This window comes from Limanda limanda, chromosome 12 (genome assembly GCF_963576545.1).
Source record: "Limanda limanda chromosome 12, fLimLim1.1, whole genome shotgun sequence".
In the NCBI taxonomy this organism is placed as follows: domain Eukaryota; kingdom Metazoa; phylum Chordata; class Actinopteri; order Pleuronectiformes; family Pleuronectidae; genus Limanda; species Limanda limanda.
This window is the reverse complement of record NC_083647.1, coordinates 11,755,819-11,783,488: the sequence shown is the minus strand read 5'-3', so window position 1 is coordinate 11,783,488 and position 27,670 is coordinate 11,755,819. Positions and strand designations below refer to the sequence as shown.

Sequence of the window (27,670 nt, the reverse complement as noted above, 5' to 3'; positions counted from 1 at the left end):
AACGTCTAGTGCTCCTCTGTGTCTTAAATGTTATGGTTTCAAGCTGAATCAGGCAAATCTTTAAAGCCTATAAAAATGCAACTGTCTTCTCAGCCTGAATCAGAAGACAAGAGGGAAGCATAAATACCGTCTCTCACTGAGAGCTAGTTTTGATAAAAACTTATAAAGAATTATTAACATAATTTCCACTGCATTACATGAAAAAACACATAAATCCAATATATTTGTATTCTATTCATTTGTGAAAAAATAAAACCTTTGAAGCAGTATCTCATGCTGTCCTTTAAGCCACTAATCACTCGCTAATCATTATATAGTCCACGATATACTGAATTTGTATATTGGTGTTCAAATGTTTGGTGAAGTTTTATTACCATATATAGTGCACTCATTGTTACCCACAATGCATCATGAAAAGTGCCACAAGCGACTAACCGAGCAATATCTACCATCATGCATTGCATTGTAGCGGAGGAGACGAGAGGAGCGGAAGCAGCAGGAACAGCCCAACATGTCTAAATGTAAATTGAAGCAGCGCATCACAGCACAAAGTGCGGTTTACAAGTTATTTCTACATTTAAAAACGATCCTTCAACATGTTTTTTGAAAAATAGACATTTTTGATTTACTAAGGAATTTTCCACTTGCCGAAGTTGTTGTTGTTGTACATGTCATAATCCTGTGACAGTGACGTCATTAACGGTGCAGAAAAATGTGTATTGTCCGGAAACCTTTTTTTTTTCAAGCTCACTATGTAGTGCACTATATAGACGTCACTATATAGTGAAGTAGTGAAGAGTTAGCTCAGCATTAAGATTGGAGACAGTTAGATCAGTAAATCACATTGTGTTTTTTGGTAAAGCTGCATGGGTACAATGTTCCTGGGTGCACATGCCCAGGCTAACTGTTTCATCCCATTCTACGCTAAGCTATGCTAAGCTAACTTCTGCTGGTTGTATCTTCATATTTACTACACAGACATTAGAATGTGTCTTGTCACAAACCTCTTGGCAAGAAGATACTTTTTACAAAATGTACCTGTTGAAGTTATGCAACAGCAATACAAAACTGTGGTTATGTACTAAACACAGCTAGTTAATAATGATCCACAGTGGGGCATGTGTGGTACGCATGAAGTGGAGAAATCAACTTAAGTGGGAATCAACACTTAACATTTCACAATTAAAACTTTACAGCAGCTGCCTCTGAAAACAATCCCTATGTACATTGACCGACGGTGACCCCTTCATCTCTAACCAAAGCACCATCAGCGTAACGATCCATGTCCATTTTGTTTTAATGGGTTTAACAACATGGGCAGAGAACTTATTGCAATATGTGCGAAGCCTCCACATTAAACTGGAAAATTAAAAACTGCTCCCTAAATCTACAGGGATATTCTGATTAGATGCCCACTCGTAAATTTCATGCTGACTGCAGCTCTTTCCACCGCACTTGAACCAACTTGGTTTCAATCAAGTGGGCGATTTTCATTAAAAGGCACTTTATGAACAGATCAAGTGCTCTCAGGTCAGTCTGGGCTCAGGTAAGCCCCGATGTGGACAGGGCGCTATTTAGAAAAATGAAGATGCCAAATCCTCTCCCAAACCAGGGCAGTGGTGGAAAGTACAAGGGAGGATAGGGGACCGTCACTGACAGAATGAGGGAAGCAGGGATACACTCGATGGCTACAAGATAAATGATACCAACCTAGACAACCTCCCATGGCCTCCTTATTGAATAGCCCAACTTCTCCTCAACTGGACCATTTACACAGGTAATAACCTCATTTGCAAACTTCACACAACACAGTGTGTTATTGTGCAAAATAGATTCATATCTAATGCAGAGGATTGCAGACAAGAGAAACGCTCCCATATGCCAAGATCCTTTCAGCTTCTTCAAACAGGCACTAAACTCCAGACATTTTACTCGAATTTTGTGGAGGGGCTGTATGTGACAACCCAAATGTCCAAGTCAGCTGCTACCGCTGTTCTCCTGTACTGTTCTTGCCAGCATTCAAGTAAAATATACAGGAAATGTCAGAGTGAGCCCATGAGAGAATAAATCAGGGAAGTGTCCAGAGTGGGCACGGTGGGCAAAACAGAACAGGAAGAATCCAAATGTCTCAGGATGAAAAGCATGTGCAATACACTGAGAAGAATAAGACAAAATGTCAACTTGGAAAGACAATGAGATTCATGACCTTTAAGTGATTATGGCCAATGTGCAATATACAATATATTTAAATCCAAAATCTGTCCAAACCTGCAAAAATAATGCTCATAAATGAACTAGGTTGACATTTTACCTGTCCTGTGCATAAGATTTAGGTTGAATGGATCTAATGGCAGGAATAATCCTAGTAATGTTTTCACTAGTGTGTTTCATCGAAATTGTACAAATTGTTGTTTGCTTTACCCTAGAATGGACCCTTTAAATTTAAATACTTAATATTTCCAAAAGGAGCGGATCCTCCCTTCGTAGGCCGCCATGTTTTTTACCGTATCCCAAACTGGAGAGATTACACTCCTTTTGAAGGCTGATCGAAGTTTACCTCAGGTTCTCTTTCATGTTTGCAAGGGGAGGGTGAAGTGAGGGGTATTCAGCTGCAACATGCAACTTCACCACTAGATGTCACTAAATTATACACACTGAACCTTTAAATTAGAAGATTGGTACCTGACCACTTATCAATATTTTCCTATTAACAAAGATAAATGTGACTACATGTATCTAAAAAAGGGTTTCTCATTTTCTTTCAGATACATGGAGCTTTACAGTGAACTTATTGTTCGGATTCACCCTCTAGTCTAGTTATTTCCAAAATGTAAAACTACTCACACCTGTACATCCCTCTCTCTCTCAGTGTGTATGCAGTATGACCGTGTCGCAGCATCATGAGGATGACTCTTCACGACCTAGCCTCCTCTCAAGCAGTGTCACTTTAGAGAAATCATAATAAAGGATCCCGTGGGAAGCTAGCCACCCCCGCCTGCCCTCATCTTGCTGGGTGACTAACGGCTGACCTTTGCTCTCTCCAGGAGCAGGACTGTAACAGTTAGTAGGGGGGGGGGGGGAGCTGCTTTGAGAGAGCAGGGAAGTGAAATGAAGGTCTAGAAGAGCTGGTGGGGATAATGAGTACCCAGCCCTGTCAGGATGTCCTCTTGCAAAGCAGGGCAGGGAGACAGCTTTAGAGCAGCTTGGCTTTGCCCTGACGTTTGCTTTACGACCAATCGTGTGGTGAAGGGAAGAGCGTCACCAGATGATGGGTTAGGATAGATCATCTCTCTATTTCTGTCTCCACAGACACATGGGTCAAAAAGTTGAGGCTTCTTCTTTTTAAAGTTTAATTGGAAGATGAAGAAGGGAAGTATAACACAAACAATGTGAATATTTCAATTGGCCACAACTACTTTATTAATTCATATACTGTGCAAACATAAAAAAAAGGGCGCAATTATGGAAAGTGGACATCTATCCTGCAATGGTCATAACATTGAGTCACTCACAGCCCAGAGTTGCTGGTCGTATATCACAATCAAGCAGCTTCTCACAGGCTGATTGATGTTGCCATTTAAACGGTGCGCACTTTAAATCAAACCCCATCCTGTTGTCCTGGTTCCGTGCCCCATTACCAGTAGTTCACCAAGGCGCCCAGTTGTCCGGCGCCCTTCTAAATTGCCATCTTGGGCTTTATCCAGGTCGCTGTCGTTGATCCCAAAGGTGCGGTGATGCCTTTTCATAAAAACGGCAGGCAATGAAGACAAAGTGCCAGACGGCGAGAGCATCCATCACACCTGTCAGGTATAATTACCATCCAATACGGGGCGAAAGCCTCAACTCCCTCTGCGCCAAATACCCACCCCACCCCCACCACAGACACATATACAGTACTCTAGATGCTGGAGAGCAGGAGGGGGTCGTTGAAATGGATCTTCGCTTGCATGTAAAAACAGAGGGATGTCATTTGTTCCATTGCGATGAGCCTTCTTGAATTGTCCCTCTGTCCCTATATTGATAACTAACAGCCATTAGCAACTAGGATCCGTCTGCAATGGCAATGGGTAAAATCAGTCTTCGACCCCGAATGACTCTGTAGTGGACACAGATTTTAATGCATCTCCGATTGGCAGTGATGTAAACAAGACACCCGAGTGAATGTACGAATCCACCAAGATAGCGGAGAGGGAGGGCGCTTCCATGTTTTATGCAATCGTAATGTCGAACATGAGGGAATTAAAAATTATCGCACTGCCGTTGTATGCCTCTGCCAGCCAGTGCAGTTTCTATGTAGATATTTGTACATACTTTTTTGCCAGATTCGTATTAGGTCAAGGTGACCTTTGTGAAAGGTAAAAACCTTCAGAAAATCTTTGTCCAAGTCACAAGTGATCAAAAGTAAAGTAATTTCCCTGAAGTAGTCTTGAGATCTCACATTGAAGAGGCCAAAAACTTGTTTTTTAAGGCCACTGTGATCTTGACCTTTGACAACCGAAATCTAATGAGTTAATCAGTGGGGAGTCCTTACATATCACATTCACAGGGCCATGAAACCACTGGGACCTTGACCTTTGACCTCCAAGCATCAATATTTACTAGCGGTTTTCTCGCTAATTTTGGTGTAAAGGAGTTATATACGTATGTCTCTTACCCTACATCTACCTGCTGTCATATCTTGAGAAAAATGTATCCCAAGTGATAATAAGGGATTATGATTGAGAAATAATGATTTAGAGACAATTCATTCTGAAGAAAAGGCCATTAGACCTGCTTTTAAAAGGTGTTGCAGCAGGGGAAAAAAACTAATTAGCAGCAGAGCAACAGGGGCCAGTGAAAGGTGAGAGTACCTCGGAATTGATCTGATTTCCTCCAACAGCCAATTATCATTTAGATAAGTCTGCCTGATAGTTTGATCACTCGCAGAAAAAAGAGGGGGAAAAAAGTGTTCGGGATGTGCTTCCAAACCTGCATGTCTGGCAGTCTGCTCATTACACAGCCAAGCAACTCAATTTAAGTCATTAAAACTTTGCACAGAGTAGCAAAAACAAGCAAATGTGTCCACAGCTACGGCCGTGCTGCAATAAAGCTGTCTGCAATTACAGCCGACGACTGTTTATGAAACGATCCATCAGACACATGCAAGGGTGGGATTTCAGGGAATTATCATCTGACGGCGGGGCCCACGGAGTTGTCCCTGAAACAGGAAACACTCAGAGAGGAGACATCGGTGGCTGTTGTTTCTGCTCTCATGATGTGCTGATCTGCCTTTCTGTGCGTCTCCGCTCGGCTTCACTGAATGTCTGCTGGACCTAAACGAGGATGAACTAAATGGATGGTTGGTTTCCGTGGAGTTCTCGCCTGAGCGGGTGCATCCTTTCATGGGGTTGACTTCTCTGCAAATGTCTTCATGTGACTTTTGTTGAGTATATCAGGGTCGGTGTGTGCACGTGTGGAGCGGAAATAAAGTGCATACCGTAACTCACGCTAAAACAAACTTCCATCAAATTAAGCGGTTGATTTTTGATCAAGGAGCAGAGCAGAGACTTCCCACGCCAGCAGCATGCATCTCTGATTGTTTTTGTCCCTCAGAGAGAATCAAACGGTGCAGCGGTGGAGTCTGTGTGCCTACCTTTGCCTCAGATGTGGGCTCCAGATAACACAGCCGGTTTCCCAGACCCTCAGCAGCCAGGCAGAGCTTGCGGTTCTCCTTCTGGATGCAGGCCACGCACTGGAGCACCACTTCGTCATCCTGTCAAGACAAAAACGGACTTCAGCCTTTGTGTCTGCGCATGCAAGTGTGTGCGTCAAGTGCTGAAAGAACCTCAATTCACCCACAGACACATGCTCATCCACATACTACCTCAAATGATCATGATTTGAATACAGTACAACCAATGTGAGGTCCCTGTAGCAAAATCTATGGTGGCCCTGAGAGCTCAACACACTGCAGTTTAAGAAAACACAGGCAAATAGACACAAAATAGCAAATGCAGGAAATATTTTAATCAATTTGACAACACGTGCACAGCATATATAAAAAAACACGCAGCAAATACTTTACACAACAAAATACTTGCAAAACAACCAAGTACTCACAACACAACCAGAATCTGGCAACACGTCCAAATACTTGCAACATAACCAAATATTTGCCACATGTCCAAATACTTGCAACACAACCAAATACTCACAGCTAAAACAAATACTCACACACAAAAAACAAATTGCACTAAGCATTTATCTCATTGTTCAACAACACTGAGGCACAGCAACTAGTAACCATGGCAACAACAAGCCAGCCATGTTCATTAGTTTTTACTGTCCCTGGAAACACTTCCATTGTGTTGTGAGTATTTTGTTGTGTTGTGGGATTTGGTTGTGTTGTAAGTATTTAGTTATATTGTATTGTTCAGTCTTGCTGCATACGTTTTCACATTTGAAAGAAATGTTTTGCGTAGCTGCACTGATGACCGGCTTCTTTATCTCTCAAAACAAGCAGTGCATTTTAAATAATTTAGTTTGGTGCGGTGGCTTTGCTGGAGCGTCCTTGAGCAAGACACCGAATCACCGAGAATAAATGCCCCATCAAAATCCTCACAAGGCTCAGTAAACAAACAATAAAAATACACGCTTTACTAAGGAATATAAAACCAAACAGATAAGTACACCACAGAGAGTTAATTCTGAAAACGAACATATTCTTCCCTTCTTATACAAGTTCTCTTGTTTATTCTCTGCTCAGCTAACTGGGGGTGGGGGGTCCCGACGATCAATGGCTGATCCCTTTGGGTCCACCCAACTTCCCCTCTGCTGTTGCTCTCATACGGCACAAATGAGGTTCAGGCAATTGAATTTGAGTTTTCATCATGGTCTCATTAAATGAATGTGTCTGTGTATGTAAAACTGAGGAATTAATACGGCTTTGATGCTGCATTAGTAAATATGTGTGAGTGGCATTTGCATATGTTTTAACTGTATCTATCTATCCATCCAAGGCCTATTACTGAAAGTATTTGTAAGTGAAGCGTTTCATCAGTGATAAGTGTCAGCGTTTTCCACAGCTTTTCATGTGTTTATGTTGCAAACTTATAGAGCATTAATAAGTAAATGGTTTGAATCTTTAATGCAGATGAGAGATGGTGGGTACTGTACAACTGTAGCAAACACACACATCAGCAAAAGCAGGTGTCGTAACTACTGGAGTGTGTCTGCAGTCTTCCCCCTTTTTTTTTTAAGGGGGGGGGAATTGCAGCATCGGAAAACAAATATCTGATGCTGCCGTTGTGTAAATGGCTTGATTGCGTTTATAGCGTTGGCGCCGTAAACGCTGAACTGGACATAGTTACTCTCTGCGATAGCGGAGCGGGCGGGAAATCTGCTGATACGGGCTGCTGTGGGACGTGGGGGGAATGTTGGGGGGGCTGGGGGGGTTTCTGCACAATGGCTATAGCTGCATTATTTAATGTGAGAAGGGATTGTGCTGAGAGCAGAGTGCAGCGGCAGTAGTAGCTGTAGTAACAGTGAAGCACTCAATTACAGTGCAGCATGATGCAAGTGAGGTAGAGGGGGGGAGACAGATGAGGAGCATCTGCTTGCATTTAATACGGGAAGGGGGGGTATACAGATGTTTTCTTTATTTATTTATTTAATGTCTGTGAGCATTAGAAGCACCACATGAAAATCAATATGACAAGCCTTGGGGAAAATTTCGAAAACGCACGCAGATGATAATGTGGAGTTGTGCTGATGCTCACGTGCACCTCAGATGTGGCGCAGGGACAGATTCTGGTTCAGAGCATATTGTGAGGCTCAGTCCCTGAAGACTTTCACCTTCCAGAGAACAGATAAAAGGGTGAACGCGTGCAGGGGGCGTGAGAGGGACCAGGATAATGATCTCTGGAGCTAACGGCCAGGTTTCAGTTGTCATTCTGTTTTACATATTGCTCACCTCCATGGTAACTGTTGTATTTTGCTTAAAAGAGGAAAAACACGGCCTTGATTACTGCAGATGTACATATGTCTGAGATTGCATTTACATATACTGTATTTGAGCATATACAGTATATTTCCATAGATGTATTTATCTAACAAATATAATGTTCAACATCTTAGTCTGTGACTTTTTCCAAAAGTTGTAATCCAAAAAACCCAAAGACCATTTTAAAAGGGCTTTGCTGCTTTCAGTCACATTTGAGTAGTCATGAAGATGGTTCAACTTCAGCTGTCATTATGTAACTATGGCAACTGAGCAAATAAAGTTGAAGTGAGACAGAATATATGAGTGAAAGCGTGAGCACATTTGTGTTTGTCCGAGGCACGGTGGAGCATCACAGAACTAGAAGGGCACTAAGTAGAGAGCATACACCTTGTTCAGCTTCTTCTTTCTTCTTAAATGATATCATGCTGCACAAAATGTACTTAAGACTAATACAGACTGCCGGAACTGATTCATTCCCTTCATGTGATTGTAATTGGGAAGAATCTGCATCATGCAAACTCTCTAGTATCAATAGGAAAAAGCTACTCAAGTTCCAGATTGAAATGAATAGTCCTCTGTGTCTCCTACGGCAAATCATCACTTGACCATGGAACATGAAATCAGTCTCAACGCTGCGGGAGCAGGCACCGGGTGGATTCGGGCCACATAAGGACAGTATCGATCCACGCATCACATTCCTGTCTGTCTCCGTGCCAAGATAGACAAACTACAGACACACAGACACACACACACAGACACACGCACACACACAGACACACACACACACACCTCTTTAATTAGTGACTAACTCACGTCCCTGCATCTCTCCAGCCCACAACTTGACCTGTTCCTCCCCAAAACTTAAGTTCAATGAAATATCTGAAACGCTCTTTCTCTCTCTCTCTCTCTCTTTCTTCTTCTGTCACCATCCTCTCTTTCTCACTGACACGCCAGTGTACCTGCCTGCTAGAGAAAGGGGGGGCGCCTCACTACTATCAATCATTCATAGGTAAACGACTAAGTGATGTCAGTCACGAAGGAGGAAAAAAGATGCCAACCTCAGTTTGGGATGAATAAGTAAAAAATAGGAAAAACGATTGAAAAGTTTAGTAACTTTTGCTCAATTTAAAGCAGATTATGATCCATTATAAGTGATGAATACAAACTTATTAGGTGGCTAGCAGTGAATTTGTCCTTTCTCATATGACGTTTGCCCAGAGCTTATAGGAGCTGTTTCTGGCACTCAGCCATGTTCCAGTCAAGGCGTCACTAGATTAAACAGGATTCATCCTCTGGACAACCAGTAGCTTTGACTTATTTCATTCAGAGCAAAGACTAGGGTCAAAAACTGAGCTATTTCACCCCATTTCCATCCCTATGGCCACTCCCTACTAAGGCTAAAAACAAACACTAGAATGTGACGTCAGGAGATGAACTCTCTATATATGTCAGTAAAGAAAAAATTAATCTTTAAACTGTCTGCGAAGAGAGCTGTGTCTCCAAGGGCACCTTGAGATTGAATTGGATTATTTCATACTGCTCCCTCTCTCTCGCTCTCTCACTCTCTTTGCTTTGTTCTGTGTAAATCCATGAATTTGTCATCTCTGCTGTACATGTGTGTGTGTGTGTGTGTGTGTGTGTGTTTGTATGTGCGCACTACAACAATAGCATAAAACTCTACCTTACCCCTCAGAGACCTGTGTGAGTAACGCTACAGCATATCAATGAGCGGGGGCACTGGTGGCAACTCGGCTCATTTCCTTGGTTTCAGCCAATCATGCTCTGCTGATGCTCCAGGGTAATGATGCCATTGGAGGAGGGTTTGCCCTAGTGACAGCTAGGTATGCCAAAGGTCTCCCAAACAGAGCAAGATAATTACTGCTCTGATCTGTACATGAATTCAGGCTGAGAGGACAGACACTCTATGCCTGTAAAACACCAAAGTCCTGAGAGTGTAAGACTGCATGTCAGAGTTGCCCTACAGGCCAGATAATACGGTTTCTAATAAACTATCTACCCAGAAATCTCTGTCCGTCTGTATGTGGAAGGCGTATATAGAATATAAAACAATTCTGTGTATTGTTAAGGGTCCAAGGAAGTGCATTGTCGAATTTGGTGACATGAGTGAAGATTTGTGACAACAGCACATTCATAATAACAATAGAAACCAGAAAGCTGAAACCAGTATGACCGCAAGCCACACAAACAGCCCATTCTTAACAGGCATGTTTAGAAAATGCACTGCACTACTCACTATTATTCACAGTCAAAAGTGATTACAGAGTTTACAGGCTTGGGAAACACTCGATTGGAGTTTTTTATGCACACCTCTGCATAGTTTTGACTCCAGCCCTCCAGACAACAAAGATAAGACAGCCGGGGTTTGTGAATCTTGATGTTACTTTGTTCCTCTTCAGCATAAGTAGAAACAATCAGAACCAAAAGCGCTCTCAGGAGGAGTCTGGAGTGCCTTAGCCTTTGTTTTTTGAAGTGACATCTACAGCACTGCAGTGCATGCCATCAGCTCATGGAAGAAACCTCTTACACCTTATAATGCACCTCGGAGAGCTGCAGAGATTTGGCAACATATTCTCAAGTACATCCTGGAGGCGCTACAATAACCACTGTAATGCTGCAGTCACAAAGTATCTTAGAGACACAAACAAGCTGAAGCAGGAGAAAGAAAAAAACCAAAGCACCTCTCTGCAGTAAAACAGAATGTTTCCTGTTTTCGAGCACCCTGAGCCTGGGTGTGACAGCAAGTGAATTGCTCCAGTATTTCATGTGTTGCTCCAACTCCTCCCGCGAGGCTTGTGTTGCCACTGCTTGCACTATGATACACCCGACCCTCTATGACGATGGTGTTGCTCGACTTCTCACATGTGAGATACTTCATCTCAACTTTAAAGTAAATGGTAAATAGCACGTTTGACTTTAGCCATTCTTACACACGTCTATACAGTGCCTCTATCTGCAGCACTTTCTCTATGAGAAGGGGCAATTTGGGGTTCAATATCTTGCCCACGACACTTCGGCATGCGCACTGGGAAGACTGGGATCGAAACTGCAGACTTTCTGGTTACAGGACTAACCCCTCAGTGTACAGCTGCCCCAAAAAAGCATCAGTGCTGCAGAGAAAATAACAAACACTTTGTGATAGTACAACCTTGCACCTCCCAAAGGACAGGAAACAACATGACAAGTAGTGTCATCACTAATAAGACTCTTGTTGTAATACATGGGTGTTGGCTTCTAAGATGCCAGGCCACCCGATAGAGCCACAAGCCACACATCCATGTCAAGAACAGACTTTTAACCTTAAGATAGCAGCTTCGGAATCAGTTTGATGGTACACTGACTTCAATTAAAGAGAATGGTACCACTTTCTTTCTCACTCCGTACTTCGAATGCCTGCTCTTGCACGCTGTAACTTTGGTGAGCAGGTACGAGAAGTCCATTACTGATTGATAGTCACAGATTAAATTGCCAGAACCAGAGTAAGTTCAAGAGTAATGTCGAACGGTAGATTAGTAAAACAGAGTGTTTATCTCCAATATCTAGGGAGGAAACTAGATGGAGTTTGGTGTACGTGGATCATGAGGAATATCCACCGCTCGTTGTGTTTCTGTTCAGTGAGTGGCCAACAGATAGATATACTTAGTTTTTTCTCTACGTGAAAACCAAATTGCTCCAACATGAAACTGCAGAGGGTTCTGTTTCAAAGTAGAAGTTGCCTAGTGTTGCTTTAAATAACGCTTGCACATAAAGCTAACTGCAATCTCCCAAACTACCAACTATTTTTGTTGACATGCCCACAAAATGCACTGGTGCAAGATAGTGTGCGTAAATATCTTAAAGAGTTCATAAAGAAAAGACAATTACATCTCCCATTAAGAAGAAATTGCCATTGCTAAGTATATCCCATCAAAGTAAAGACTTGTGGTGATAAAATCCAGATTCCCTTTTTGTAGCTGCAGCAGCCTTCTGCTCTCTGCCTGGCTCTTTGAGGTCAAACTTCGCTCTGTCTTCTTGATCATGTGCCAAAAGAATCCGGTGAATCAACAGCAAATTGATCTGAGGGTGGCACCGAGTGGCCCCATGGGAGAAGGTTGAAAGGTAGAACACAGCAGAAAAGAGGAGAGGATAGGAGAAGACGAGAAAGGAAAGGGTAGGGTGTTGTGGGGTGCGATGGGATGGGAAAGGAAAGGATAGGGTAGAGTAGGGTAGGGTAGGGAAGAAAATAAAGGAACGGATAAGGTAGGGTGGGGTATGGTAAGAAAGGAAAGAAAAAGAAAAAGAAAGGCAAGGGTAGTAAAGGATGGGAAAGGGGTGAGGGGGCTGGGGTATGGTAAGATTGGAAAGGAAAGCTTAGGATAGGACAGAATAGGAAATAATATTAAAGGAAAGGAGAAGATAGAGTAACAATGGAAACTAAAAGAAGCAGCAGACCACAGCACTTGCCTCCACTTGCCTGTGTCCCCATGTGACACTGTTCTACAATATAGCAGGTAATACGTCTCCATCATAACCAGGGGCCTGCTGCCCGTCAACACTGTACAGAGGCTGGCTCACACACCGAGACTTTGTTCTGGACAGATTGATACAGATGGTCAGGCACTGCAGGACGAAGTACAGCTGGGCAGCAGCTCCCACCTTGTCTTTATCCTCACACGGTGCAGAAAAAGACCAGGTGTTTCCCAGGCCTTTTAGTAGGTGAGGAGAGGAGCCTGCAGTCTAGAATGATGCACTACTAAAACACCAACAATGTAGTAGTCAATAGTGATACAAAGAAATGTCCACGATTCTTGATAACCAATACGATACCAAAGCTAAAAGCAAAAAAAATAAAATTCAATTTACTTCAACACACAATCATTTATAAAAACATTTTAACCAACAAAATTATGGACTTTCCTTTATCAGGTATAGCTCAATGAAAAACAGCAGAGGCTACACACATACAATGTTCTAACACACACACACCACCTATGTATACTCTTGCTTTTGTCACTTCAGACAAATCAATGGGATTTAAATTCTTTATCAACACCAGTAATCAGACTATAAACTATTACCAGGAGTACTTATGTACAAAAGTGTGGAGTTCTACAAAAAAATCTTTCCTGCCATCTTTTCCCACAGTACATCCATCCTATAGTGTCCGGAGAACTTTGAAACCGTACATGTCTCATCAGAATCCAAGTGTTAGGTTGCGTTAAACTTAGTTGTGGCAGATATGCTACTTGTGACACAAGTTGCTTCCTGTTTACTGAGTTGATACCTTTTGACTGGATGGCACCACGGGTAGGCATCGTAACAGGCTGGGCAAAGCACGCTACTGCCTGGGGCCCCAAGAAAGGCTGATTAAGTTGGTCAACAATGACAATTGAGAAGCCCCTTCAATTTTATGGTCGTCTGTGTTCAGTGCACGAAACTGCAATGACACCATGGTCAGATATCCCCAAACCAATACCCCCTGCCAATACCTTTCTGAGAAAAGTGATCAAGTATCAACAGAGGCTGTGTAATATGACTGTTCCAGAATATTCTGCTGGGGATTACACAGGCTCTTCTCTGACTTTACTGTTGCAGTGATTCACAGACTTGTAGCTCAATACTCTCACACACTGGGGTTTGAAAGAAAGTTGTACCAGAGGAGCGAAATGATTTGTTCCCATGACTCAGTGTTGCTGTGCAAAGGGACGTGCTAATGCTCATCTTGAGGCAAACTGCTGAACATGCTGCTCCCACTGCACATACAGACCAGCAGATACACAGAGGGAGAGAGAACAGAAAGAAAGACAAACAGAGCTATAGAGAGCACAAGGAACTCACATACACATCATTAAAACCCCCAGGCCAGGGTGACATCATCAATGAATCTCGACATCCGCTAAACTTCCCCGCCTCCTTTAACCGCTTTGCTAAGGCCGGGGAGAATGACAGCTTTACAGGTTGGTATTGAACGCTGTCTGTGGCTGCAAAATGCATGCAGCTGCATCCTGGACTGCTCTCGCATGAATCCAATACGCTTGGAGAATCATTAAAGACATCTCTACACCTACATGTTTTAAAACAATAGCTGAACTACAGTTTTGTCTCTTTGTTCTTTGCAAGAATGAAAAAATATAGGAAATGCGACACAATCACAGGTAAAATGATCTAATCTGAGGTGGTTCAATAGTCTCATCAATATTGGATCCTCTCAGGTTGTTGACTGTAACACATATTGCACTCTAGACCTTGACTGTCTAATCACTGAAGGCGATCTAATTACCCAATCACCATACCCTCACACGCCACAGCGGTGAAGAGGAGCAACCGTGTTGAAGCGAGGAAAATCCATCTTAAAGATTGGACAGGTATGGTGCTCGTTGTGAGCCAAATAGCTTGGGGGGGAAACGGCTGCATCTTAAATGACAGAATGTAAGCCTGTTTAGAGGATATATATATGTATATGTATGCATATTAGAGCATAGACGTTACAAAGAAGAGATAAGAAGTCCCTAAAGAATGAGGGATGCTACAGGTCGTCTGAGGAGAAAGTTAGATTGACAACATAGATGTGCAAAAGTGAAGATGGAAGTGCTAAATTCTAATTAACATATAAATGGCATGTCACATCATATTTATATTCTCCCCAGTGTGCGTTAGCTCAATGGGATGTTACACAGACTTCGACTGGTTTGGACGTTTGCATTTACGCGTAATATTTCAGAGTAATATTTAGAAAAGTTCAGGGTTACAGTGCATGTGTAATAGCAGCCTCCGTCTGTCACACATCACACATTCTTTGTCTGGACAACAAACTGCTGTCTCTCTTCCACTCTGTGACAACTCGCAGAGGAAAATGTGTCTCATGTTTGCAGGGCAATAACAGTGACTCTCTTCTATGGAAAGCAGTAAGCAACGTTTGTCAAAAATGTTGCCAAAAAAGGTCAGATAATAGATATTTTATGCCTGGAAGTAAAGTGAAGACAAGTCAAGTCAAGCCAGATACATTTAGAGCCTGTTACAAACAACAAGAGCCAAAGTGATTTTACAATTATGGCAAATTAAAGCAAAACAAGTATGGATAGAAAGGGCGAATACAATATAACAGATGATTCGAGACACTAACAGAATCATGAGACAAAACTCAGGCTGAATTGAAAGCAAGATTAAATAGATAGTACTTTAGATTAGATTTAAACTTATCAGGATAACTTACTATTATCCTACTCAGAAACAGGAGACTGTTCCAGAGCTTGGGGACAACCAGAGAGACTCCTCTGCCTTGTTCAGTTTTGAGATGAGAAAGGGGGACTGAAAGGAGTAGTTGTGAGAATGTGAGGTTTCTCTTTCATTCTTAAAAGAGCAACAACCAATCGGGAAACTTTCAAAACTCAGCGATCAATGGTGTAACTTCAGTCAATCATGCAACACTGCCTGATAAATGGTGTAACTTACAAGCTCCACTCTATTACTCCTTCACATACCCACTCATGGACATTCAGGGCTGTAGTGCTGGTCCGAGGCCATCCAGCCCAAAACCAAGTGTTACTAATGGAGCCCTGCAGTTAGATCAAACCCCTCCCAGGTCTCAGTAGAGAGGAAGCAGAGGAGGGAGGCTATATACTCTTTTATTACACCTTGCAGCACTGCTTTGCATCGGCAGCGGTGGCTTTAATGTGACAGGCTAAGTAAGCATTTTCATCTCTTCTGTGCTTCCACTCACCAGGTTATTGAACAAAATGGAAAACACAGGGATGCCGCACCGCTGTGTTGTTCCTAACTGCTTTCACACCAGATGATACTATTATTAAGGGAGAAGAATGGGCTGGTAGGACATTGTTTCTCATAACTACATGATTCCTAGTGGGGATGCTCGGGGGCAATGTGAGACAGCGCTGTAGCTGGGGCTTGCTCCAGGAAACAGAAGGAACAAACTATTTCCACTCCCTCTGCTACCTCATTGCAGAGTAGCCTCATTTCCAGGGGATTGAAACTTTTGGTGGCGGAACCCAGAGAAGGGTAAAACCGGCTGCTTCTAATCTCTGACAAGCAATATGTGGTGTTATTTCAGGGCAAGATTCTTCTTGGAGGTCTAAAGGGAGAGCAGCACTAACAGGTGCATTTGTAAGCGTCCTGCATCCAGGAAGTGAAGCATGAATGTTGACTCGGTATTTCAACAGTGTGACGCTTCAGATTGACTCGAGCTGTGTCGGGATGGAGATTGCACTTTGCTTTCAGGTCAAGAAAGTGGAAATAGAGTGACCTAGAATACCAAAGGGAGCAATGATTGCAGGTATTTCAGATGCTATAGCCGGAAGGATGTTGTCTTGTTGGTTTTATGAAACTATGTTTAGCAGCCACTGGGGAAATATGCTTGTGTGCTTTCTTGCAGAGAGCTGCAAGAGTTTGATTGATACTACCTTCATGTCTACATAGTAAATATATGAAGCTATAGACGGCACCTAGTTAGCTTAGCATGAACTAGGGGCAGTGACTTTACATCTGGAAAGAGCCAGGCTAGCGGTTTATTCTTGCTTCAAGACTCTGTGCTATGCTGAGCCAACCGATGCTAGCAGTAGCTATTGTTATCCAGTCGTCTTAAACCAGGTACATTTCATCAAATTTCAAGACTTGAATTGGAATTGTGATTCAGGCTATAGCTTTTTTTCCCCTGTTGACCTAGATCTTTATAATAAGCTAAGATGTAAATTCAACATATCCAATCCCCTCATCCCTTTGCTTTTGTCAAGAAAGACACAGTTTTAAGATAAAACTAGATAATTTGTTTACAAATTAAATTTTACTCTGCTCTGCAAAGCCCTCAGCAGTGTAACAGTATTATTCCATGTATATGCAATAATGGTGATCACAGTGTCAGCTTCCCTGGGATAAAAATATCCATTGTCCTTTAAGGCCTGACCTGACTATGCTTCTTCATAGCGCTGATCCACATGCTTCCAAGTGTAGCTGTGTCAGGCCCCCAGCACAGAACAGAGAGCTGAGACTACTGAACTACAGCTGAGGCACTGCTGTGTCAAACTCTATTTGTTCAGGGACTGCTGAGGTTGCCTAGGTAAAGGGTTGTGGTGTCAAAGCTCAAACACAACAAAGACACGGAGAAGGGGATCCCAGAAGTGAGGAGAAGGCAAACTGAGACAGTTCTAAGATAGTTTCACTAATCTCACAATTGTCAAGATTTAGGGACATATCACCCAGAGCAACATGCCATGGAAAAAGCAGGTGGGAAAGAGAAGGGCTGTGATGCTGAAAAACAGACAACTCCCCTCATCGGGCCGCAGAGTCGAATAAACAGCCTCTTGTAGGGAAATTTTTACTGCATCAAATATCAACCCGCAGCACTCTGATTTGTCAAACATTTCAGAAAGAGGCCATTAAGAGCATGGTGAGGTACTTTTGAAGTGTCAGCTCCTTAGCTCTAGTGCCAAAGTAACACTTCTCTAAGTTAGGAGGCAGTGTTACTGGGGGCTGAGAAAACTGAGTAGTGCTGCAGAGGTACTCAGCCACTGCTAGACACAGCTTTTCTCTATTGAAGCACTGCAGAGTACCTGAAGAAAGTAGAAAGCCATGAAAAAGTTAAAGCATAATGCTATTTTAGCAGAGCATGCTCTTCAAATCCAGGGATGTTACGCGCTAATGAGGAAATGTGTAGTTAACTTAGCTGTACAAACAACCTATGAATTGCCTTGTCTTGCCGGCAAGACAGCATAGAGCATTTCTTTGTAACACACATCATTGACTCTGCAGCAACAAGGCCCAATAAAGAGGGTGATATCTCCTCATCGGTGCTGGCATGGCGCGACGCAGAGGTTGTTAAAGAGGTATGAATCTTTTATGAGCTGGGAAACGCCACCGTTGTCAATATCAGATGAAAAGGCTGAGACTTTTGCACCTGGGGGGAAACATCACTGCATTTTCCTGACACAACAGCTGTTGTGGCAGCAGATGCATCTATGTGTGAAGATCCTGCAAAATACTCAATTACTCACTCTCAGGTGAGTCACTAACATGCACTGGTGGCACTGGGAGTCTCTTGCCCGCAGCATAATGATCTGGCATTGCATTTCCAGAAGACTGTCAAGCTTTGCTTATAAGTTAGCTTTGACAGCAGCAGATTTCAACAGTAAACACTACTTCAAATGACTTATTAGGGGCACAGTAAGGAGAAAGAACATCGGACATAATTACGGCAGATATACCGGAGCTGATGTTATGTAGAGCAAACAAAAGCAGTACGAGTTTTAATGATTCTCATCCATGGTGAAATGAAACACTGTCATTGTTTCTATGGTAAAAAGGGCTGTTAATTGCACAAGTAAGGAAATTGTAGCAATGTTGGTTGCACAGCAGGCCTGGTGTGAAGAGCAAGTTAAATGAGCCAAACCTCTTCTCCTTTAATGAATTTGGCAGCATCCTTGCAGCTAATTATGAAAAAGGCGACTCATTGGTTTGTATTGGGTAAGATGGCAGAGAACTGTGACGCCTTGGTGGAGGATATAATTGATGCTGTGCGTCCCACTCCGCTTTATCGGGATGCATGAAACGATGGAGAAAACAAAGATAGAACAACAACAAGCATCTTTCCTTTAGCATTGTGTTGTCTTTTTATTGTCCTTCTGCTTTACCAACCTATATATACTCTATTGCTTTCCAGCCAGGACTTAGAAAAGAAGATTGCTATAAGCGCCATATTTGCCAGGTCAATATAGAGCCAGGCACATTAGCCGGTTAGCTTAGCACAAAAACAATTAGCAAGGGGAAACGGTTACAATCGGACAGAGGTTGGCTTATTCCACTCGCTTCCAGTCTTTGCACTAACCCCTGCTAATTTGTCTCCTGGCTTTGGTACACTCTGCAATGGCCACTTGAGAAAACATCTATTCCTTCAGCAAACATCTCGCTGTGAAACGTAACTATAAAAGAGTTCACAGAACAACAAAGACATCTGGTAAAGCTTGCCTTCTGCCAGGAGTCAACTGGTTTCAGCCCATTAGCGGTTCTCCTCTCTCCCAATCTTTGTGCTCACATATAGTGTTTAATACCGTTGCATTCCCCGTTAAAGTGGTTTTAATTGACATGTTTTGCATTGCTAATGAAAAAAATAAACTACAGAATATGTAGGATATAATGATTGAAGCTACAGAAGACTTACAGAAAACAGATGTTAACCAACAGTCACTTCCAAGCTGTCCTGCTCTGCACTGCTTACATCTTGATTTTATCACTGCAATGTCATCTAATAAAATGAACACACACTTAACTTGAGTTGATGACTATGCTGTATTTCTGTGTGTATGTATATGCCAAATGATCACTCACAAGTTACAAGTGAAAGAATATTATTTTAGCTGTTTACATATGTCATCTCTCAGTGTCCAGACATTATCATGCCAATACAGACATGCAACACGCAACCAGGGATTGTCTATGTGAGACGTTTTCGCACCTACTGGACATATTTAGTTAACACACCCACTCGCTCACTGGGAATTCTCCAATCAATGACCTTGTCAATTCAAAAACAATACATAGACTATGTATAAATGTGGGGACTTGCTGGGTAGAGTTCATTTGTTGCCTGGTTCAACTGATTTTGACATTTGCGCTCACACAAGCACAAACAGCTCCTTAATTATTCAGTGCTTGTGTAAAGGCAGATTTTTGTCTCCATCTGGATAACAAACTGCTGCTCCACCTTTCTCCCAATCACTGAGCAGAGTAGACACAGTGAAAGGTGTTCATGTTGCTTGCATGGCGGGTGACTGTCTTCTACAGAAAGTAGCTGAGGTTTGTCCAGAAAGTCCCTAGAATTGTTGACGGGTGTTTTTTAGGAAAACATTTGCTAAAGGAGAGTAAAAGGCAAGTCTATGTAGTGACAGATGTGCTACCATGGCAACACTGTCTGCCAATGTCCCCCTGATGAGGTAATAAAACCAATTTGGAAATTCCCAAAACTCAGTGGGCCAACTTAAACTTCAGTTAGTTGCGTGGCACTTGATGGATTAATGGACTCCATCATGAACTCATGCCCATCAGTCACTTAGATACAGACATTTGGAGCTAAAGCACTGACAGTGGTGGGTCCAGCCAAAGAGTGGTACCTTACAGATGTGTCTGCAGTCTGTGAGGGGAGGCTTGGTCATTTGATGTAACAGGGGATGTTACATCACTCAGGTAAACTACAACTAAAATACCAGCAATGCAAGATTTCATTTATCTACAAGCACTCGACTGCTGTGATCATTTTAGAGGAAAAGATGAGAAAAGAACGTGCCAGTACAAATTTGAGGATTGCACAGATTTTCTATAGCCACAGCTTTTTGTAGTACCGTAGCATATTTAGAAATGTAACCTCTCATATTTGAGCCAACAGTGACTGCCAAGAAGCAATGGCAAAGAGAAGCAGATAGAGATGTGAGATGAGAAATGGCCCTGGTAGCTATGGAGGAGGCAGCAGCTAACAGCCGCTGATGGCTGAGGAGACTGTGGCAAGTATGCACTTGTGGTGCTCAAGTGATTTTAGGTTATTTAAATAAAAATAAAAAATAAATTTAAACAAGATGAAGAGGAGAAAGTAAAATGGTGAGCAGAACCAAAGCAGGAGAGCTAGGATACATGAATGTGTGTGTCTGTCTGTGTGTGAGTACTTTTTGCACAGGCGACTGGTAGCCTATACCAAAATGGTGGTGTGGTTTAAGTGTTTGGGACTAACAGCATTGGTGTGCAACAATCTCAGGTTTATACATTTTCTGGATGGTGTCAGTGGAGCATGCAGGATTGATTACACTGCATTGTTGTCGAATCCAAGGCAGCCAACTGTAGATATCGGCAGGTGGCCACAGAGCACAAAGAGGTTACAGAAAAGCAAAAAGGGCTGTGACTCATCAGCACCTGTGGTATTTGTGAAGATAAGGGAAAAATAATTGTCCCTCTAAATAAGGTGGGACATTACCGCTAACTGATCAGGGAACAAAGGATGTTTTATTCCTGCAGTGAAGAACAACTTGCAAAACACTTAGACAACAACCAGGGAGGTTTGTGAAAAAACAAACATTTGAACAGATAGTTCTGATGAGTTTTCATCAGGTGTTATTTAATCATAGATATGTTTGAGATTCTGAAATGACAAAACTAATATATCATTTTAACTAGTCAGCTGACTGCTGTAGTTCTGCTTTTTTTTTTCATTCAGATGTACAAACAAATGTACAGGATAAGCAAATACTGACACTTGACTTATCACTGACACTATACACTAGACTACAGGTAATATAATAATAATATATAATATATATTTTATTAAAAGAATGAGGATCCAGTAATATCCTTTAAAAATAAAATCATTTAGGCTGCATGAAAAACTGGAACTACAGTTCTGTGGCTGTATGCTTCCCCCAGCCAGAGCAGTTTCAATAATTATGCAAATAATTTGACCTTTGACCTCTGAAATCTAATCAGTTAATATTTGAAGTGACAACTTGTAAAAAATCTTAAGAAATTCCCTACAGGCAGATGTGTGATATAAAGTTCAAGAGGCCAAAACATGTGTTATGAGCCCAGCATAACCTTGACCTTTGACCATATATGTATTAACTGAAAATATAGAAAATCTGTGAAGTGTTGATGTTAGTTTTCAATTTAAAGTACAAAACATTTCAGCTCCCATGTTTGAGGATTTGCTGCTTTAATTCGAGGTCAACATAAACTGAACTGTGACCTGGTTAGTCGGGCGGTCAAGTAGGTAATTAAAAGACCAAGCTTTGGCCTCAGGTCATTTGGGATGGGTATTTGAGATCATTGTTAACATTTGACATAAGTGATCGTTTGATTAAAAGAAATTATAGACATGTTCATTAATAATTAACATCAACAGCTGCAGCACTAAACTTCTGCAAAGCAACAAATGATAGAAGTGCATCCTGGGAGCCCAGCGGCACTTTGGATGAGTCCACATTAGTCAGTGCAGTCATATCAGGGCATTCCACCCTCTGACACTACAGCTGAGAACATGAATGGCTGATGTGACAGAGGTCTTCAGACCAATCAAAAATAACAACAGGGTCTTGGTTAGGAGGAAGGCACTTCCTACGCTGCCTTGTTAAATATTCATGCTCCGAAACACCAGATCAATCAGGCCCGCTTACTGCATGCCACCGACATTACTGGGGAAATTTCTTCATTTGGTGGCACGATCAATATCTCATTACAGCAGCTTTACACCGGATTGTCTCTGGGCAGGCCTGCTGGCTTCATTCACTCTGCATCACGGGCCTATCTAATCTGGTCCGTTTTCACCATGCAACACAGAGGAACAGCCACTTCCACTTCGAACCTCATGCCAACACACTTCCCTGCAAGGTGAGGCTCAGAAAGAGCAATGCTGAGGAATGTGAATGAGTCTCAGGTGATGCTAATGTTAGATATGAGGTGAATCAATATGGCAGTGAGGATATAGGTTATGTGCCACGCAGAAAGTATCAGTTAGATCAATACGCCTCATACACGATGACGTAACTTTGCACTTTGAGTCGCTGAAATGCAACTTGTCTAAGAAAATAACCATCATCCTTCAATCAAATTTCACATTGGCCAAGAACAGTGTGTCAGAAATAGATGAAATGGTGTGAACATTTCATTTCAAGATTAATATTTGTGTATTGATAGAGAGCTCTCGATGACTTCATAGTTTTACATTCATCCAGTCACACACCCACTCACACAGTGCATCTATGTGCAGCACTTTTCTCTATGAGAAGGGGCAATTTGGGGCTCGGTAACTTGCCCAAGGACACTTCGGGATGCGGAATGAGGAAGACTAGGATCGGACCGCGACCTTCTGGTAAGAGGATGAGCGCTCTAACCTCTGAGCCACAGCCGCCCCTTGCATCTTTAAACACATGCAATTTGGCAACAATGAATATGCTATAAGATGTGAGTCTTGGCCAGAGCACGTTAGAAGCTCCTCTGCTGTCAGTGCCCGTGCACTTGTCCTTCCATATTTGAACTTTTTAACTTTAGTTGATGCTGTACCAACCAAATCACCACAGTAATAACATTAAAGATTGAAACTGTACAACTAACTAACTTCTAGAATTTGACCAGGATTACCATGAAACCAGGAGCTGTTTTAACCCTGGAAAAAGAAGCATTCACACTAAGCATCACTTTTCTGAATCTCATTACATATTTAGTAGCTTTGGGTTGAAATATTTGCAAAAAGAACGTGGCAGTCAGAATTTGCATCATTACAAGAAAAATTCTTGTTTTCACGAAATCTTGCCGTCAATATCTATTTGCAGAGTGGATCTCTGTTCTCTGATCTGCACCATTACACTCAAAACGCCTTTTGGCCGCTAATGAAACTGAGCTATTACTTTTTTAATCCAACCATGAAATGACAGCAGACCTCATCATAATAACATTAAAGCTCTCCTCCTTAGTGTCAAGCAGAATGCAGCGATGTGCCGAACTGAATTCCCCTCAGTGGGAATAATTTCATGGTTATCGCTAATAATTATACGCAGGGCAAGTGACAGAGAAAACAGGAGGAGCCAGATATGACAGCACGTCTGGAATACTTGTGGAGCTGAAGTCGTGATGGATATATGACACTGAGAAACTACTTGTCATGAAAGGTCAGCAAAAACCTTGAATACATGTTCCACGTGCACTCTGCTTAAGTAAAACGGGCTAATTAAAGATCCCTGCAGTCGCTACAGTAAAGATCATTTATATCTGACTGCTCGCTGCAGATCAAGGACAACTGTCGTTGCCTCTGGGGCAACATGGAGCCGTGAGATAGAGCCTCTGCCTTCCCAGGATCTTCCGCCTATTCAGCAGATAGATACACACAACATGCAGAGCCAAGGCAGATATCACAATGAATATGGGAAAAAGAGGACGCACAGGAAGAGGAGAGTTGAAAAGATTAAGAGATGAAAGTTAAAAGCAGGAAGAAGTGAGGCAGCGAAATGGGAAACGGGATGAAAGTGAAAGCCGAAAAGAGACGTACAGAGCAGACAAGAGGAACGGCAACGAGGGAATGAAAGAGAGAGCGACCCAGCAGGGTGTTCAGAGACTGGAGAGGGTGAGGAGGCAGCGAGCTCTGGCACTGACGCCATGGGGGGACAACCCAGAAAAAATGTATCCTTTATCGCTTCACTCTCTTTTGCTTTTGTTTTGTTTCAGATTTTTTTCTGTTTCACTACTTCTTCCCGTGCATGCCGCATCGACAGTCACCGCCGGATGCAAAGTGAGACCGATTCCTTCACATAAACAAGCCGAGTGCTGCCACACTGCATTAGTCACAGCCCCAGTCTGGCCTTTTCAAGGTCGCTCCTCCCACTCAACCTGCTAACAGATCACCAGGATTTGATATTCACCTGGGGGGGGGGGGGGGGTTGCTCTCGGCAACAGTTGTGCACGTGTGTTCGTGTGCGGATGATCACGCCGCGTGCTGTGTCATGTTTCCACTGATAGGAGGCGTTCTGTCGGGATTGGTGCATGAATTAAAAGAAAGAGCAGAATGACACAGGAACAAAACTTTGTTGTTACGATTCCCTCTTGCTCTTCCTCTGCGATTGCTTGGCGCATCGTGGTCACACATTTCATTTAACAATCTACCTGAGCCATAAAACCAGAGGCTGATATTTAATTCACTATGCTGCTTATTATGAAGCTACTGCTCCTGGAGCTGGTGCATCTGAGGAGGAATAAAGTTCCTGAAGAATATGCAGCCTTATTAAACTCTGCGCAGCCTCTTGGTCCTATTGACATTAAACAGCAGTTACGGGAGGGGGGGGGGGGGAGCTTTTCTCAGAGACTCACAATCAGCACCGTTCCTCTTCCTGTAACATCAAATTACCCACAACTGAGATACCCTCACCATGCACCACTCCTCCTCTCCCTTCCTCCCACAGAGTTTGGGTTTATAGGCAGCAGCAGCAGCAGCAGCAGCAGCAGTCCGGCAGGGATCATTTCTGCTCCCACTCCAGGGAAATTACTTTGTGTTGTTAGAGAGAAGGCCGTTTGTGAACTGCTTCATCAAGCTCCTGGACTCCACTAACATTTTGGACGCCAGCGAGAAATATAGCTCCTTACATGTCTCAGCACACTGTTGCCATCAAGTCATACAACGTAAAGGCAGGGTTAGAGCCAATGTATGTGTGTGTGTGTGTGCGTGTGTGTGTACGAATCTAATCTGAGCATTTGCTTCTGCAGGACTGAATTTAGTCATGTACTCTAGATAAATATGTATCACCATAGCATGTGTGGGCATGTACTGTACATGCTCATGTGTGTGCTCGGTTATTCTACACAGACCAGTTCAGCTGTGCCTCGCTTGGACTGATGAATAATTTCTGCACTGTGCTCTGCTGTGGCACGTCTGGTGCAGCCTGACTGCACCACACAGCTACAGCTCTGCATTTGCATTCATTACACACACACGCGCACACACACACAGCCACACACACACACAGACACGCACATGAACACTGAGCTCGCTCACATCCCAACACCATTCAGCCCGTCAGCTGTTTCCCGATTTAAGGAGATGCAACAAGCTGCAAAGCCCTTTTTTAAAGCAACAGTGGTTTTCTATTATTCAATGCCATCTCAATTTTCCTCCCATTGTCACATCCCGAGGGAAAAGCTGTTGTTGCCATGAACCCAACTAACAGGACCAAAGCAGTCAAGCAAGCAAAAAAACAACAACACAACTCTTACAAAAACTACAATCATGATTCTAATTGCCGATTGGTGGTTTTTCAATTCGAGCCCCAGAGAAGAGGTGCAGTGTGAAGGTGTAAGATGAAATGTCAGCTCTCCTTTGGAGCGGCAGCCATGCTGATGGCGTGACCTCTGTGTGCTGTGGTTTAAAGGTTGCACATTCTGCCACATGGGAGGAGGTGAAAGGAACGGGGTCGTTTTTTAAAGACCGCCGCCTTCCCCGGAGATAAGAGAGCCTTTCAGCCTAAAGCAAAGACCGACTTAGTCGAGACGCTGTCACTTGAGGGCAGAGTCATGAACCCACACTGTCTGCTTGGATCTCTTTTGACATTTTGACACTGTTATTTGTACTTTGTCAAATCTGTCCTGAAGCCTCTCAATTAACCTCAAGAAACTGACAATAATGAGAATAAATTCAATAAATATGACAATGATTTACATACAAATACAAATACCTCTATGATACAGCCAGTTGTGCATGTGGGAGCAGCTTAATAAAAGGTGAACCACAAGCAGCAGGTCCACAGATATGTGCGACCAAACACCTCCTACTGTCTCAGTGGTCTATCTGGAAGACCTCCAGCTCTCCGCTCCTTCATCAACCAGATCACAGTGTATTTTCAGACATGATCTATCTCTCGATGCATTTGACCATAGATGAGCCAATCATGTCACCATCTATCTTTGTCAGCGGCAGAAAACAAGTTCACGCGCTGCCAGATACATCCAAGCCCCGACACTCATCCTATCAACTAAAATAATTCATTAGTAGTAAGTGCCAAAGGTTTTCATTGCAGGGTTTGGCACCAGAGTCGCAGGTAGTTTCTTGTAGAGTCTGAACTGCGTTTACGTCCAACAAGTAAGACATCAGGGTGCATCAAGACTGCATTTATTACAAAATGTTCATTTGCATAGATATTTGCTGCTGCACAGGAACCCTGGGGCGACTGTCTGGTTGTGCAGCCAACACTGCCAGACTGGCACGTTTGAACGCACAGCGAGCACACTGGTTCAGAACTGCCTTCATCCTCACAGACACTGAAGTGATACTACAAGAACAATTCAGCCTTGGAGATCAACCCTGAGTATTTCAGAGATCATAAGTGAAATCACACTACAACTTGTAACCGAGAGGGTGCAGGAAGGTGCATATGTAAGTTTTGCACGGCAGGAGAAATAGTGCTGTCAACTTCTTGAGACAGAGACTGCAGGGAAGACAATAGCTGTCGGGGAGCGATGCGCAAAACAACGGGGGTACTATCACCGCCTTTAAGATGTGCAACAAGACGCGAGTTTATCACACGGGGATGCGATGGAATAACACCAGAGGAGCGAGGCAAACGATGGGCAGCGATACAGAGGAGGGAGAGCTCCACATTTCTCCACATCACCGGAGCAGCAGCGCTTCCAGTTCAAAAAGGCAGGAAATGTACTCACAGTCCGGAGGAACTGGATCTCATCCTCTCCCTCTCCACCTTCAGCCATGGCCGCACAGGAGCCTGCTCGCGCTCGGGAAGCCTCCGCTGGCTCCTCTCACCTATCGATACTAGCATATAGCTAATCCGCGGACCCTACACAGCGGGCACACGACCGCAGCATGTGTGTGTTTCACTGAGGCCGCCGCGCACCGCCCGGAGCAGGAGGAGCAGGAGCAGGAGGAGGAGGAGGAGAAGGAGGAGGAGGAGTGTGTGTCAGCAGCAGCATCGGTGGGCTGGAGCGAGCTGGGGGGACGGTGTCGTGAAGCCCAGATACAGCAGCGGGGTCTTTATCTGCCACGTCACCGGCAGATTGTGTTAATGCAACCGGGGCCGCGGCAATATTCAAACATTAGCGGGGAAACAGAAGCAGAAAGCGGAGGGATGGCGGATCGGTTCGGTGCTTAGAGCCACGTCTCCTCTTATAGCTGCACCTTCACATCACGTTATCGTCTCGGCGCTGGAGCAGATC

The 27,670-nt window shown here is 43.2% G+C and overlaps 1 protein-coding gene across 1 annotated transcript in view; it reads right to left on the bottom strand.

The window, feature by feature from the left end:
* LOC133015727 (ryanodine receptor 3-like) overlaps positions 1 to 27,208 on the bottom strand; it is a 114,995-nt gene extending 87,787 nt beyond the window's left edge. Inside the window, exons 1-2 of the mRNA XM_061082993.1 lie at positions 27,161 to 27,208; positions 5,633 to 5,752 (exon numbers count right to left, since the gene is read on the bottom strand). Of these exons, the coding sequence (XP_060938976.1) occupies positions 5,633 to 5,752; positions 27,161 to 27,208 (168 nt within the window). The remainder of the gene's footprint in view (positions 1 to 5,632; positions 5,753 to 27,160) is intronic.
* Between the last annotated feature and the right edge of the window lie 462 nt (positions 27,209 to 27,670).